Source organism: Blennius ocellaris (assembly GCF_963422515.1).
Source record: "Blennius ocellaris genome assembly, chromosome: 14".
Classification (NCBI taxonomy): Eukaryota; Metazoa; Chordata; class Actinopteri; order Blenniiformes; family Blenniidae; genus Blennius; species Blennius ocellaris.
Window position 1 is genome coordinate 15,058,303 of NC_137663.1, and position 17,245 is coordinate 15,075,547.

At 40.2% G+C, this 17,245-nt stretch overlaps 1 protein-coding gene across 1 annotated transcript in view; it reads right to left on the bottom strand.

The window, feature by feature from the left end:
- Nucleotides 1-1,382: 1,382 nt before the first annotated feature.
- The window catches only part of nrxn2a (neurexin 2a), a gene marked incomplete at both ends in the record, with an annotated part of 96,586 nt that continues 80,723 nt past the window's right edge, over nucleotides 1,383-17,245 (bottom strand). The window contains 5 exons of the mRNA XM_080509455.1: nucleotides 1,383-2,185; nucleotides 3,424-3,508; nucleotides 5,256-5,584; nucleotides 6,949-7,038; nucleotides 9,926-10,097. Coding sequence (XP_080365581.1) covers nucleotides 1,383-2,185; nucleotides 3,424-3,508; nucleotides 5,256-5,584; nucleotides 6,949-7,038; nucleotides 9,926-10,097 — 1,479 coding nt within the window. The remainder of the gene's footprint in view (nucleotides 2,186-3,423; nucleotides 3,509-5,255; nucleotides 5,585-6,948; nucleotides 7,039-9,925; nucleotides 10,098-17,245) is intronic.

The following is a 17,245-nucleotide window of genomic DNA, read 5'->3' on the forward strand; positions in this document are numbered from 1 at the left end:
TATCTGAGAAGTGTGCTTTTTGTCCGGATTGAAGTAAAAGGCAATCTAAAATGTAACGTGTTAAGAGGAGTGGTAACAAGATACATCGAAATATCAGAGGAATATCAATACAATTCACAAATCTTCAATTATTCATCTCATAGAATAGTCTTTTCATAACTGATAGAAAAAACAATACATGATTGGCTGCTTTACAAGGAATATCTATGTCTGAAAGATATGTTTACATTATCTGTGTGCTTTTGAAATCATCCCGAGACTGCTTGGGGGAAAGAAAAGATCATGAGAAGGCCCGCCCCTGGTGAGGCGCGCTGGTTGTCTTTCCACGTCGCGATCAGAAAAACTTCCTCGAAGGTGATTAGGGTTAGGGTTAGGGTTACTGGGAATTCATTCCTGTTAAGTTCGGGCTTCAATAGTATTGAAGTTGTCATGAAAGTTGGTTGGGGTTTGGGGGGCAAGCATCTTCGATGTTTACTCCTCATATATATCTTCCCTGCTTCTTACACAATGCATTTTCAATCTGCTAACCTCTATATGTACATACAAGCTGTGTTTACAGAAAAATACCCTCACTGGTGTAGACTCACAATTATCCCTACTTGGAATGGGATGGCACACTGACTGTGGTATCGCACATAGATATTGTTTCTGATCCATCGTACAATAAGGTTCACTGACTGGAAGATGTTGAGTGCTTTAATAATCCCTTTTGAAATTCTGTCCTTCTCTCCAAGAGATGTACATATCTTGCTTCATTTACAGTACTTGATCAGCAACATAAAATGTCTCTCATGGACAGAGGCAGAGTGATCAGGGAGTTTTAAACCACATGACATAGCATGGAGGCTGCAGAGATGATGTCTTATCCAAATAAAAGCTTCCTTTCCCGAGTGTAGTCAGAACGGCTGGGGTGCTCTCTGCTCATCCACCATAAAAATTCAATAACTGGCCTGTTCTGCCTCATATATCATAATGGGGACACTGAGACTTGCGATAGAGTATTACAAAGAAGTACAAAGATACCGGATGTTCTCAGCACTTTCTTCACTGTACCATATCCATGCTATATACAAAGCCAGAGTGGATATGTTCTTCCTAGCTTGATAAAAACATAAAAAAAATCATACACTAACAAAGAATTGGTGAAAGCAGACTGAGTGTAACCATTGTGACACAGAGGATGAGTCAGATATTGTGCCATTGATAAGAATCCATTACTAATAAGAGCTGGGCAACCTTGACTTTTGAGAAAAATGCAAGCTTTTTTTGTTGGCCTGTGAATTTTTTCTGATCGTCAACTTGACAATATAGGGGCGCAAAAATGAAAGCATCCTCTCTCATCCTCTTGTGTCAGTCCACACGTGCCTACTCTTCCTTCGTTTTCAGACATAGTATTCTTTGTCCTTGTTCTTTTTGCCCTTTGTGATGGCCTTTGCCACGGAGGCTGTTGCCGTGTTTTTGTCTTTGACCACTGCTCCGTTGCCCTCCACTGTGGGATTGTTGGCAAAATTGTGGCCCTGGTCTGTCTGGTAGGAGCCTTCATCTCGGTTCCGGTACTTGTACATGGCATAGAGGAGGATAAGAATACAGAGAGCAGCAGCAGCCACGATACCAACCACCATCCCTGTGGTGCTGCTGGACTCCCTGATCACCTCCACGGCACCGGGCTGGTTCTTTTCGTCAGAGGCTGTGGGGTTGGCTGTGGGCACATGGGGAAAATTGGGGGGGTAGGTTAGTCCTGGTGTGTTTCGGGAGGACGGAGGAGCAGGGGGCAGAAGCACCTGGTCACGGGTGTTCATTTTGCCTGCAGGAATGTGGAGCTGGTCAGGGTTGGTCGTGGGAACAAAAGGGGGAAGGGGGCGGGGTTTCTGGACTCCACCCTCACCGACGGCGGGAGGTGGAGGAAGGACTGTCCTGTCAGTGACCAAGGGGGAGTTATTATTGTAAAAGTCCTCGTCATCGGATTCCGTCATTTCCCCAGAGCCGAAGGCTGAGACCTCCACAGGGTCACCACAGTCCTCCTGGTCCGGGGGGCAGGAAGGGTGAGGAGGAAGTATCAGGGACTCTTTGGTGGTTTCAAGTGGGGAGAGTAGGGTGGGAGGAGGAGGGATGACGGGGTAACGGGTGGCGATGGAGGGGGGCTCAAGGGAATCCACTGTTATAATAGGCAACACTAATTCACCTCCTAGAAAGGAAACAGAAAAGGTAGGGGATCCTAAATTAGAACAACATTAAAACTGAAATTCTGACTGAACAGTTGTGCTCATTAAGGTGACGGCACAATCTGCTCATTGTGCAGATAATTACTTTTAGAGATTGTAACTATTATTATCAGTGTTGGCTTATCAGTGATTTTATTAATAGCACATAATATGCAGATTCCTATAATACTGTACATGGTCATTTACATCAACATTTGGCACATGTAAAGAAAAAAAAATACATTATCACATCACATGGCTGTCTTGAGTATCTAATGCTATCAATTTCAGTTAATCTGGATGTTATCATATTATATGCAAGATAATGAAAATATGATGCAATGCAGACATAAAAGAGCTCACATGCAGACACAAAGACACAAGATGACCCGTGAAAGGCAGCAGCAGAATGAAGAACAAATCAACAAAAAGAACATTTGCTTTAAATTGCCATGCTGCTGTGTAAACATCTGTAGGCAGAGGTTAGAGAGTGACAAGAGAGCAGACAGGTTATTGTTTGAAGGAAAGACACAGAACAGTGTAGCTGGTTGAATATAAATTTCTTTCAACACAATTAGGGTTTTGATTTCTCTGTATTTTCCCCTACAGAGGAGGGTAACTTATGATTTCTTCTCCCATGTATACATGCCGGGTGAATATACTTATTTCTTTTGATGTGACTGCAAGCCAGAGTATCTTGTGGCTGTGCAATAATATTTTGATCTGCAGAGCCACATGCAGAGATATTTATGGCCACTAGGTTCCCTTTCATCATTATTTGAGTCACACATTGCAGGGCCAGCTAACAACAAACAATTCTGATAAGGTCATATAAATAATTGAAGCACAGATAATAAGGGCAGGCTCATTCTTAAGTTCCACCACTTGTTTCTGTCACAAACCCTATCTACTGTCACCCACTCTTAATGACTGCAGTACACTTCACAAAGACTTTCTTCGATCCAATTTAGCAAGTTACAGACGTGTACAGGACGAATCAACACTACTTCAGTCTGTAACAACTATCCAAGTGAGGACAGCGGGTTGACAGGAGCCCGGAATAAATGAGTGCAAGACAGCAGCAGACGAATGAAAAACGGAGACGAATGTTTTAAAACTGTAATGGCTTTTCTGAAACTAGTGGATTTTCTCTACCATCCTGCGAAGTCGCTAGAAGTCAGCTAATTGCTCCTCTCTCGTCGTTTTAACGTGGCTGACCTACCTGTTCCCGGTTCACACTCTTCCAGGTCTTCGTCGTCACTCGGGCACTCAGCTGAGGCCACTAAAATGTCATCAGAGTTTTGTGGCTGAAAGAAGACAGAGGAAAAGGGTTGTTTTCAACAAATATGGAGTCAGCATGTTTTCATTATTTAGATAATGCCACTTTTGTCCCCCTCAGTATGTTTGTTTGGTTGACAGTCCTATTTTCGGGGAAATGAAAGGAAAATGAAAGAATAAACCAATACAGCACATCTGTATTAATGAAACCACAAGTTCTATATGAGCCCTTCAGCACCTGCTGTTTGCCGATTTGCCCTGGTTGACTTCATGTATATGCCACTAAATTGACATCATCATTACTGGAGGTTTTCAAAAGCATTTCTATTGTTTCCAATTAATTTCACAGTTTACTTTATGGATTGTAATATAAAATCTGCAAAAACATAAACAAGTTTCAGCTTAAATCAGGTATTCAATTAGATTTGAGGATGCATAGTGGGCTCCAAGCACAATGGGGAATAAATAGACTCACTAATGGATTACTTGGATAAATTGAAACTGGAGGAAAGGCAATTTTAAGGAAACTGGACGAAAGAAATGTAATAAAAATTGCTCTCTGTAGGTTTATCAGCAGAGGCAGGCGATGTTTTTTTTTTTTTTTAAAACCTCAACAGAAGTGTGACCACTGAAATCTTCCAATTGAGCAAGTTTTAATCTTTTGGACTCAATCCCACTAATTTGAAATAGTGGTTGATGTCCCACCATGCTCATCATGTTGTGATGGATTTAATGATTTCGCTCAATTATAATTGTTTGAGTGATAGCTGTTACTTCGCAATGTATTGAGTCAGTGTGTTATGCTTATTTTTGCTGCATATTGGATGAAGTAATTACTGCGTATGTGGTGCATTTTTAGTTCATCCATTTCATTTTCAGTGTTTAATACCGTCTTCTGTCCTGATTAGCAGGAAGAACAAAAAGCACTTTTCTTTCAAAGAGCGTTCATATTCAGAGAAATCATCTTTCTCAGGGACTCAGTTCTTCAAGTCTGACGAACCACAAAATCAGAAAAGAGGCTAATTTAAGTTTTTTCTTTCTTTCTTTCTTTCTTTTTTAAATTGTACTTAGAAAATATTCTGTTTTAATGAAGAAACCGTGGCTGTTTTTTTTCACAACAAAGTTACAATCCATGTCCCTTTCAAGTTTGGAATGATGCCCTGCCTGATTATCCTTCGTGACATGATTGCACTAATTCATTTGCAGAGGCTTACACAGGGTGTCGCAATACATGTATAATACAAAACTTCAAAGTGCATATTAATGCAACATGGACTGAAAAATAAGAAAAACTCATGAGCAAAATGTGAGAAGTGACAAGTTGGACTGAATGATCATGGAGGACTCAAACCCTACTGTAAAGTTCATAAGTTTTCCAGGCTTCACTGGTGGTCAATAAGAATCAAAAATACTTTATTAATCCCGGGGAAATTCTCTAACTCAAGTCTGAGGGCTTTGTAACCATATTTTTAACTATCATAAAAGAAAGTCCCTACGTTTCGGGTTTATAGATTGAATTATATGGGACTTTGGGAACCAATGACATTTTTGAAGGTCAGGACACTTAATATATCATCACTCATCTTTAACAGTAGTAACAGTTCAATTATACCCAAAGCCCAGATCCAATAAATGTGCACTAACTAATTTTCTGAATCCCCTCAACCCTCGGTGGAAACAGAAATCAACCTTCATCCAAGCCATAAGCCATTTAACTCCTCGTTGTGAGCAAATTAGCAGCCAGTTGTTCGCCGACACTCTTTTAAACTCTCTGACCTTTGAGATGCTCTCCCTCAAGCTGGGTGACCGCTGTCTGCGAGTGGTGGTCGTAGCCATAGTGGTGGTGGTCTCCATGATGGTGGTGGACATGTCAGACACGGCCAGCGGCGTGGCAGAGGTGGTGTCGGTGGTCAGCACAGACAGTGAGTCTCCAACGAGGCGCAGGCTGCCCTCCACCTGTATGCTGGGATCATTTTCTGCTGCGAGTTTGAGCACCTGAAGCCCATTGTAGTAGAGCCCTGAAATCTGACCCTGGAATGGCCGACCTTTGTCTTGACCACCAATTTTAATGGCCGCCTGGCTGTTAAAGATGGTCAGCTGTCTCCCTGAAGTTAGACCGAGACACACAGGAAGAAAAGACGAGAGAAGGGAGAGAATAGAAGAGTGGACATTGAAAGAAAGGTTATGGGGAAGATTGCGCACATGAACATTATTTGAACCACGTGGGCCTTGGTGATTATAGACACATTTACTTTGTTTAAAGGGATGAATTTAATGTTAACATTAAAGGGGAAGCTTAGTCATCAGCATGTTTATGATTTTGACTTTAGGCATGCAGCAATAAGCTTAAATTCTATTTAGGGATCTATTTATGTACTTTAAAATAAATACACTTTGATGTGAGTAAGTTAGCACACTTGGGGGGGAGGGGATTGGAGTATGGATGTTTTTCCAGAATATCTATTAATCATGTAGCTCTGGAATAGATGGTGTGAGGATGTTGTATCCTATCACTTCTTTTCACAGATAGAATATTAAAATGACAATCTCGCTATGCTTCACACTGTGTGAAACTAAATGACAATAAAATCCAAGCCCCCTCCTCCCACTGACTTCATTAACCACAAGGCCATTAAAACATGCTTTGGTCTCGGTTCCCCTTAGTCCAATTCTTTCACCTCCTGAAAGGGGCACAGATATCCAACAGCACCATTGTCAGCAGCTTCACTGATAAGCAGTGTTACATCAGAGGAGGAGGACTGCAGTAATGGGCCCATCTCAGGAGAATACTTATTAGCAAAGTTAATGGCTGCAAACAGTGATCTACTTTAACAGCCTGTCAGTGCTGTTTTGTTGCAGCAAAGAACTTCTGCTTGTGAGTGTGATGTGGCTGTTGTACTACATTGTGAGGCAATGCGAGGTTACAGGGAACAAGAAAAAGGAAGACAGGTTCACTGATGGGATCACATTCAAGAGTTATGGTTTAAAATGTTCAGTTATTGGGGACTAAATCTGGTCAGTTTATGTCACATGCTAGTTAGAAAGTGTTACACATCATTTTATCGCTTTTTTTTTTCTTTATGTGGAGTAATTACACACAGTAGCTAATTACACACAATGGTTAAAAGGGATGATGGAGGGTTAGACAAGGATTATGTGCTTTTAGTTAAATAGGTTTAAAATCTTTGTTAAGGTGCAGCTTTTCCACAAGGTGCAAGGATGACAAAAACTTAAAGCAAGTATGCTCTACCCCTTTATTTCCACACTTTTTTTTTTGCCCACTTGAAATTACATTGTGGCCATCAAAATTCAGAGCCAGTAGAAGTTCCAATTAAAATGGTAATTTCAATCTGGGTAACTCGATCCTTGTCACCCTTGTCTTCTGGCACTGCACCTCTCGGGGGGAGGGGAAAGGTTATTTAGTAGTTATTTCAAGGGTTAATTAATTAATTAATTAATTAATTTTTACCTTTATCGAGTAGCCACTCGTCAACTACCCGACCAAGTCTGTATGGGATTCTTTGTCTAGCAATAGCCAGTCGTTCATTATCATAGTGTCCTTCAAAGAATTTGGAGAGACAGATTAAAGGTTAAAGTCTGCAAGTTGAAAGATCACATGGTTAGAAACAGTTATAAAGGCTAACAGGTTTAACAAGTTATCACTTTAACCCAGCTGTGAGTTAAAAGAAACTTGTGCTTGACTTAGTTATTAAGAGTAAATGCTAATTAGAAGAATGTTTAGGCTATTTATAATGTTCTACTCTAGTTAGTGTTATTTAGCTATTTTTAATCAAAGCAGAAATTACAGCATCAATTACAGCAGAAATCTTTTTATGCGTTTTTTTTTAAAAACAGGTTAATTCAAGTACACACGAGAAATACATGGAAAAAAATCAATTCATCAAGTAGGAAAACAGGTGTCTACTCAATCTATCAGCAACATTTCAATCAAAGTCATCAAAGAGAGCTGAATTCTCAACCAGAATCTGTTCTGCAATGCCTGTTTAAAATGACGTGCATTTGTAATTCTGGAAAACCATATTTTCTTTTCCGGGTTTACACAATGTTTTAAGATTGTTTAGTAGCTCAGTGGTGAACAAACATTAAGATCCAACTGAAAAATGGAAATCAGAGTGCACAGGACAGAAGGGACAAGATTTCAGCTCTCCATTTAACACATGCAAAGTCAAAAGTGTATACAAAAGATCAAATCTACAACAAGAAACAAGTTTTCACAACAGGATACATTGTTCCTGACAAATAGGAAGGCCGTCTTATGATTCATTCATTCATTCAATCATTTCTTGCAACAAGGAGTTTCAATCAATCAATCAACCAACCATCAGCCACAAGTTTTCTAAATCACCTTGACTTTCTAAGCTGCGAATTCTTGTTGACATTTTTCAAAAATAATGATGGGTGCAATGTGCTGGCCTCAATGTATGATTAACATGTATATAAAATGTTTGCAAACATGCTGAGACACAGTTAATCACTAAACTATGAATAAATGTATATAAATGGATAAATGAGTACTTAGTTTCACAGCATTCATGTTGTGAGACAGGGAATTGTAATGAGGGAAGAAAAAAGCTTAGGATTAAAGTGCGACATGAAGAAGGTGGCAGAGAACATGACAGTTTAAGTGCAGCTTATGTAGACTGTGTTTTTACTTGAAGATTTAACACACAGTAAGTGTTAAAATATATGATGCTGAACATGCAATGAGTCTTTGAAGTGCTGCAGGTGGCGTGACTGCCTGTTTTGCATTGCACACAATTTATACATCATTGTACATTATATCGTATGCACTGCTGCTTAACACCAAATTATCGGCAAAGATGCTCAATACTGTTTTCTTTCACTGCTGTCACCTATGTGCTACCCCCTCCCTTCACAGCGAAAGTGCCCTCTCTGATTACAGCCATTTGCCATTCAAAGGCTTTTAAAATCACTGGTTACTGAGTGGAAGCAGGAAAAAAGAAATGTATGTGGCCGTTACACATTTGGATGTACATATAAGCGAGAAGTGTGTACTATGAGCACCTGCTGGAGGTACTGAAAGGACCTCGTCTTTCTGCTGCAGCAGCTGGTGCACCTGTTCGGAATGAGGTTACCTGGTTGATTGGTTCAGAAGAGGTTAAAGCACAGCCGGGCACGGTCGCATTATGTATGCTCTTAGTTCCTCCGGTTTGATTTTGCGGGTCCTCGTTTAAAAGTCAGTGTGAGTGTGTGCACAGATTATTAAGTTTTCAACTGTTTTCTCCTTGAGTGTTATTGTTTTGTTTGTCTTACTGCCTACGCGGGTCTTGTCAACATTTAACATCTAACTCTATTAATCTAGCAGAAATTTCCTCCACACTATGAGCCAAATTCAATTTAGGAAAATAATTACAACGGTTACTTGGAGAGAAAATATATCATGAAATGCTAAACATAGTTTTGTTGCAGTTTGTTTTCTGGCTTTGTAGTGAGGAGAAAACTGGTGTTGTATTGGTAAACAGTCCAATGTTAGCTGGGAATGGCTTCAGTGCCACATAACTCTGACTTACAACCAGTGTAGAAGATGAATGAATACATGACTGTGTAGAATTTTATTAATTTTACAGTCGACTCAATACATTATGGATAGTTAAGGTGTAGTTAAAGGATGTTTTTAGGCAGGTTAAACACAGTATATGCCAATTATAATAATCTTTTATTTTTTTATTTCTATAGTCTATATATAGTATACAACCAAGTCTCTTTGGATAACACTTATTAAAGCTGCCTTACCTCCACACCTCTGCCTATACAATACTGAGCACTACTGTCTGCCAATGCAAAGCATCTTTAGCAAGAATATATATATATGGATGAGTGATATTTACATGAGGTTAATGTTTGATAGAGGAGAGATTCACATGATTGTTACAAAGTGTAAATATCAACAAGAATTTGCTTGTAAAAATAACTACTGCAATATTCACCCAGTGCTACGACTTGGGACACAGATAAAAATAACAGTGGATTTACTCATAATTGAGACCCATAAGGATAATTTAAGCATTAGTAGATCTTTTTGGAAAACTTCCCAAATAGGGGCACTTGTACATCATACAACCTTATCTCAGCCAAACTGGCTGGAAATTCAACAGAAGCTGATGTAAAGTTTTAAAAATCCAGCTTTAGGCAAAAAAACATTCATCTGAGATCATTATATTTGTATACAATATTGTTGCAACTTAATAGAAAGCTTATAGGCTGATGGGGAAAAAAAAAAACTTTTTTTTTTTTTTTTTTTGTGCAAAAAGCCACTGGGCAAATGGCCAGGTTTTTTTTTTTTTTTGTACAGAGTTTATTTCTGAGCTGCTCTGGCACACATGCAACCCTCTCTCACTAATCCACACAGCCCATGCTATCTGTCTCAGTATCAGAAAACATTCTTTGTTTTTCATTATCCTTACCTGGTGGGTAACGCTCAATAACAGGATGGTTGTCCACCTGGAGAGTGGCATTACCACCACTGCGTGTGAAGCGTACAACATGGTACTTGCCATCATTTACTATGACAGCAGGCTCATCAATGGTGATATCATCTGTCCCCACATTAAAGATGACACCGATCTTCCCTTGGTCCTGCAGGGAGGAACAAAAAAGACGCACGTGATGCACATTAAGCAAATGATCAAAGTTGCAGACGAGATGAATCTCTGCCCCAGTGTGTTTTGCAAAGGGAACAGAACAGGGCTTTGTCTGTTTAGAGGGCTGCCTCTGCTGCTCGGGGCCGAAACTGAGAGCCGCAGGGCTTTTGCTTTGCTGGCCTGTTTGTCCCACTTCATACAGCTGCAGTGTATGAGTACTATTGCTATAAGCGAAACGAGAGCGGATGAAAGTGGCTGTTTCATGATAGTAATTACTGATGGTAATCATTTACCTGCCACATGTTGTATTGACGTTGTCATATTAAGCACTGGTCAGGCATGTTTTTCAGTCTGCGTATCAATAACAGGGGATATATGTATATTCTTTGCATTTCACAACAACAATTTTCCATTTAAATCAATATTTCTTTGCTATTTGATCTCTTGTTTTGCTGCTTCTATTATATTTCATGCACTCATCACGCTTGACCATGAAAACGTCCACACTATAGAAAATGCAAGTGTTTTCTGGACTTGTCCAGCCAGGCACCTTGTTTATGCAGAAAAGCCGATCTTTTGTGACGTGAACAATATGTTGGGTTCTTTCTTTAGGGTTCAGCGCCATTTCCCCTCAACAGCCAGCTCAGGTTTCCTGATGGGGATCACTCTTGACAGAATCCTGCTGTTTCCCTTTTGGTTGACCAACTTCTCTCTCCGTCAGCCTCACCCTACTCCTGCCAACCTACCACAAAGGTCAACGCTGCTTCTCAAGCTTGCCTTTGGGTGGCACTAATAAGAAACATTGGAAACGGACTGTGTGGAGTCTGTATGCCTGTCTGGCCTTTATACATTCACTGCCTTGCAGTCATTTTAAACGCAACGCAAGGTCAAAGAGCTAATGTGGTTATAAAAGACATGTGAGGAACGGCACACAAACCTGCAGGAGCACTGCACCTCAACTGCTGGGTTGCAATAACCTTTTAACTATGATGACGTTACATATATTTTAAAGTCAGCAACTGCAGGAAAAGAGGACACTTTGTTTTTAGCTTGAAATGTAGGTGTGGCAGTAAAAAAGAGACAAGGAAATTGCACTGTCATACTCATTAACAGCAAGTCAAGGGTCTATTGTAGAAAGTATAAATGTCCCACATGTGCAATAACATAGTGTGCACCCAGGCAATGTGTGTAATCCTACCCCTGTAAAATTTGTCTCTTCACCGTGCAATATGAAGGACAAAGAGTCTGCAGGTTCTTATTCAAACAAAGTCCACCCCTGCAGCTGGTTTCACTGTGTCACAGCTTCACCCACAGAGGTGAGAGAATGTAAACAGTGAAATTGGCGGGTGCAACATTTTATTGAAATAAAATCTTGCAAACTGCTGGTCCTCCATGACATATGATGTGCACAATGTTTACTGGCCTTACAGCCATTATGTAAATATCTTCAACACTGTGCCTTGCATTCCAAGTGGAAGCTCCCACTTTGCTGTCAGAACCCAGTCTCACAGCTTATTTTCTGACATGCACCATTTAATTCAACCATTTCTCTCTCTGTCTCTATGTCTCTCTCTCTCTTGACTTCTATTATTGCATTTCAGACTCAAATACAAAAATTTCAAATATGTGGACTGAAATATTTCCCATTTTTGCCTTGATGCTGGCAGCTATTGTGTGACGTTAAACCTGCCTCTGTGCTTTGCTCTCACCCACTAATCATATGTAAAATCATTCTGGAAACCTTTTGAATTTGAAATAATTATTCATGCTGACACGGTTGGTGTTAAGTACAGAAGTGTTAAATCTTTAGAGACCTTGAGCATCCCATTAATACTATAATTTTAAGCTTGCGAAATAGACTTTCAAATCATTTTAAATGAAGCAACTTTATTACCACCTCAAAAAGGTTTTGGGGAAGGTCAGCAGCAGATCCCTGCCTCTTCAGATTGCCATCTTTCTGTGTTCTGTAATCACGTGAAAGCTGTCATGAACCCAGAAAGAGGCAGCGGCATGCAACTGATTTATCATGCATGAACCTAAGATGCATAATCAAGTTCACACAAGGAAGAAGGAAGATGAAACCCCTTTATGACAAATGCCTACCCACTCACAGTTACTCACTGGAACTTGTCATTTAATTGAAGTAAGTGTCACTGTGGCTTGGTGAGAACGAGCTGGAGAGTTAGACCTCACTGCGAGGGAAACCTTTAAAAAAAAAACAGGATTAATTTCTGAATTAATTTCAACAAGACTGAGCCACGTTCATAGCTATAAAAGCACAGCTGATGTATAAAGTCTGATCACTAATTAGTCAATAATTATGTCTGAATTTTAGGTTGTCTTTTTTTTTTTTGGCATGTCTGACATGGTATCATTGAGACCATTTGATGAAAATGCAATATATTCAGTATGACACCCCCTGTAAACAAGCCACACTATGAAGCATAAGCATTTGTCAATCCAAAGTGACAACACTGACTACATCCTCTACATCTCCATCCATCTTCTTACACCACTTATTCAACCTAAGTTATGGGGTGCTGGGAACAATCTCAGATGACTAAGTGTATTGGCAGAATATACCCTGGACAAGTCACCAGTCCATCACGAGGTAAACCCCCCCCCCAAAAAAAAAATAAAAACCTGAGAGACAGACAATTAAATTAATCATTAAGTTATTCACACCTTGGGGAAATTCAGAGTAACCAATTAAACTCAGATTTGTGTTTTTGGACCGTGGAAGGAAACTGAAGTACTCGTAGAAAGCCCACATCTGCACGACCCCGACTCAAACTGAACGACGTTCTCACTGCAGGGGCAAAACATTTTGACATTTTTGTAAAAAGCACAAGAACTACTTAGTTTTCACGCTCCCACAAGTGAGAACAGAAATAGCCATCTACCTTCTCATCTTGTCGATATCTGCCGTAATCTTAGTCTGAACGTGTTCACCATTAGTGTGAGTGGCTGTGCGAAACCACTCTGTAATGCCATCCTCAGTAATTCAGTGGAATTGCGGTCATCTTGAATTTGTAATGGTTGCACCAAATGTGAAGGCTTCAACATGCATGGCGAGTCAAGTTCATAAAAATCTGCTTAACACAGCATACATTTTCACAATTGAGAAAATCCCTGCTGAGCCTTTTCACTGGACATGCCCTCACTGTTTCATAGCAGAGAATATTACTTAAATTTATGGGATTAATACCTTCTCCTGTGCACTAAGTAATTTGTATAACTCAAAATCTAGATGCTTGATTTACAACACATTTGTCTGCACATGTTTATACTTTCAAACAACTGCATGCAAGAATAACAGACAAAATGTAATAAAATAATGTTTTATGCATAATTGAATGTTTGTTCGCCTATATTTTGAACATGCACTGCTATTCAAGGGTCCGTGGTTTAATTACTCATCCGGCGAAGTAAACCGATGAGTAGTCATTAGGCAGCGACAGGGTAGAATGACCTCCGGTCAAACTGAACCCATGTCTCTTCTGGACAACAATTAAAATCTCCTGGGCCTAAACAGTCTGCCTGAGGCTCCAAATGGCTTCAGCAAAAGAGTTGCTTTCATTTTGCCTGCTCGGTCTTAGAGTGTGATGGCAAAAGATTTAGAAATACAAAAGGTTTATTATCGTTACACAATGTATAATTAAATTACCTATGACTTGTCCTTATGTACAGATATACAAATATAGGCAGAAAAATATGTACAGTAATAAAAAGTAAAAAGCACAAACAAGTATCAATAGGTATGGTACGGTAGATGGGTGTGGTGTGAAGGTCAGTCATTTAGTTTGCATGGTCCTACACACAGTCTGAAGTGTGTAAGCTGTGTGTGTATTGTGTGTTTGTGCCAGTTGGGGGGGGCTGTGACGGAGGCCACAGCTCCGGGGTAGAAGCCGTATTTTGGCCGGTTTGTGCTAAACTTTATTGCTTTGAACTGCTTCCCAGATGGTAGCGGTTCAAAGTGGGAGTTGCCAGGGTGTGTAGTGTCCGTTAAAATGTGTCTGGCCTTCTTCCTCAGCCTGCTGGCGAGTCGAGTTGTGGGAGCTTCAGCGTGATGATGCGCTGGACCGCCTTCACCTCCTCTCAGCAGCTGTGCAGCTCATGAACCACACAGTGATGCAGTTCGTGAGGATCTCTCTCCAAGGTCCTCCGAAGTTGAGCATCATTCCCTGGGGGAGTTGGGCCTTTCTCAGCTTTCTGAGGAAGAGGAGTCTCTGTTGGCATTCTTTCTTCTTTTTTTTTTTTTTTTTTGCCCAGGTCTGAGGTGTTAGCACTCTGTGACAATTGGTTGGATACACTGACTCCAAGGAACTTCAACCTCTCTATACTTTCCACAGCTTCTCCATGAATGTGTTTCATTCCCTGCGATCTCCTGAAGTCAACGATTACCACCTTTGTCTTGTAGGTGTCAAGGACCAGGTAGTCGTCCTTGCACAACTCAGCCAGATGTGCCACCTTTGAGATGAGTTCCACCACTATAGCGTTGTCGGTGAATTTAATAATGAAGTTGGAAGTGAGGAATGGGGTTGCAGACCTGAGTGAACGGTGTGATGAGGATGTGGCTTAACACAGAGCCCTGTGGGGTTCCTGTGTTCAGGGTGAGAACAGAGAATGTGTGGTGTCCTATTCTCAAAACAGCCTGAAAGCAGCTTTTGACACCTGTCAAAGCAGCCCTGCTGCACCGTCGTGGAGTAAACAAAGGGCTCCGTCTTTCCAGTTCACCTTTCATCCTTTATTTTTAGCTGCAAAAGGCGACATAAAGCTCATGTGTGTGGGTATGAAGTATATCTGCGAGAAAAGCTCTGAAGTCTCCCACCGAGCTGTGTCCACACCGCGCTGATGGACGATTCAGGTGGGATCTCATTTCGTCAACTCAGCTGCAGCCTACTTTAATTCAATTTGAAGGAGAAGGATTGATTAATATAATGATGTATTAGTATGAAGATTTATGTTTGATTAGACGGAAAAGGAAACTTTCAAAGATTGTGGTAGTGATAATTCGTTTGTGAGGAGACATTACCACCACCGGGTACATTAATAAAGAATGCACAGAGTGGACAGATCATGATTCTTTTAAAGACACCAGGATATCTGTCCGTCTCAGTTTGTCACCAGCAGTTTGTCCTTCTCTATGCAGTCTGAGGCTCTTCTGCTGGGGAATGCCCCACAAAGGCTGGACTGAAGAGAATTCAGAGAGGTTTTATCCCTTTATTCCCACAAGAATGATGAAATGTCTTTTTACTAGTCTAGTGACAGATGCTTATAGCCAACATGAAATGCAGTGAATAGAATAGTGGTTGAAAGTGACTGTCCTTTATACTTCCATGATGAAAATAAGTCAGAACCTTTTAACTGCTCCAAATATGATTATACTTAACTCCAGAATATTCCCTGCAAGATGATCTATTTTGTTTAAAATGGATTAAATTAACTTGTGACAATAATATCTACATTTACACAGAAATGTACAATGTAAAATCTAACAACCCCTTAATTTTGTAATAATACTGTTAGGGCATTTCATAACCCAAAACGCATGCATGATTTGATCCATTCATCCATCCATCTACTCTTTTATAAAATCATAATGTAGCTGTCCAACAGTAATCAAACATGAAGCACCACATTTTTTGAAGGCCAAAATGCTGAATGATTCAACCATAACGCCTATGGATTTTATGAATGTATTTTGAATTTATTGAATTGAATGTATGTAGAATGTAGTTTTCAGTCATGTTAAAGATGTTTGCATCATGTTCCATCCATCCATCCATCCATCCATCCATCCATCCATCCATCCATCCATCCATCCATCCATCCGAGTGCAAACCACTACATCGTGCAGCCCTGCAAACTAATCATTCATTTAAAATGTTCAAATATGGTGCACACACACACACACACACACACACACACACACACACACGCACACGCACACGCACAGAGCGGTGCTGAGTGAAAAGGCAGGTTTTGCATTTTGAAAAGTGCCCCCAGGAGATATAAACATCTATGGGTTCTGTCGAAAGTATTTCCAACCACACATGGAAAAAGAACGGATATAAATTAATAATAGGCATTCCTATTCAGAAGCCCACTCATTGGACTCAATGTCTGATTGACGCATTATCAAAATGCCTAAAAAAGAAAGCCATTTTTGGTATCTCATCTTGTGACTGATTCTATCTTCCTTTCTCCTGTGGTTTCAAGCTATGTGATACAGGAGCACTTCCTCATCGTGTGTAATTGCCATCACTTTGCATAATGAATGAATTCTGTTTTTCTTTCAAAAAAAAAAAAAATCTTTAGTCACTCATTAAAAACATGACCATTTGAAACTAGCATTAGCCCATCTAATGTGCCCTCGAGGGAATATGATGATGGTTTGCTTTCTTGTTCACAGATAATCAGTCTTTGAAGCTGCTGTACGTGCCATATTCAGGGTAACCACGCAACCATTTTGATTGAGATATTTTCAGTAGTTCTGAATTTCCACTGCATTTATTCACGCTATTGCAGTTTTGAAAAGAAAAAAAAAAAAAAAAAATGTATTCTAAGGTACCCCATCTGAAACACGTAAATCCCCGCAGGCCATAAAAAGTCATATATCATTTGTTTCTTTTGCCATTATCAACTCTCCCTTTAGGCCGCTGTTATGCCCTGCCGCTCCTCTCTGTCTTCACCTAGTTTTCTCAAGTCTTCGTCCTTTTCACCGAAGACATAAAATATGGAACTGAAAGTAAACAGTCATAAATTGCAAGGAATGACAACTTAAGTGGCTCTGGAGGACAAGAAGGTGTGATATCATGAAGTGCAGTTGAGAAACTAAAAAAGACAACCTCACCACCCTGTGAACTCTTTTGGATTCCCCTCCACTGAGCAGTAATAGGATGTCAGACCAAGCAATCTGTCTGGATGCAAGTCTTGGCAGATGCTGAACCCCCCCCCCCCCCATCTTTTTAGCTGGTTTTACATGGAGGCAGTGTTTACTCGCAACAGTCCAAGGAAGGCAAGGTCAGTTTCATACTTTTAAAAACGTGAAATACAATTTAAATAAGGACATTCAGGGGAGACTTTTTAGACAGAGCAGGTATAGTAGGTGAGAGACACATCAGGAAAACATAAATATCA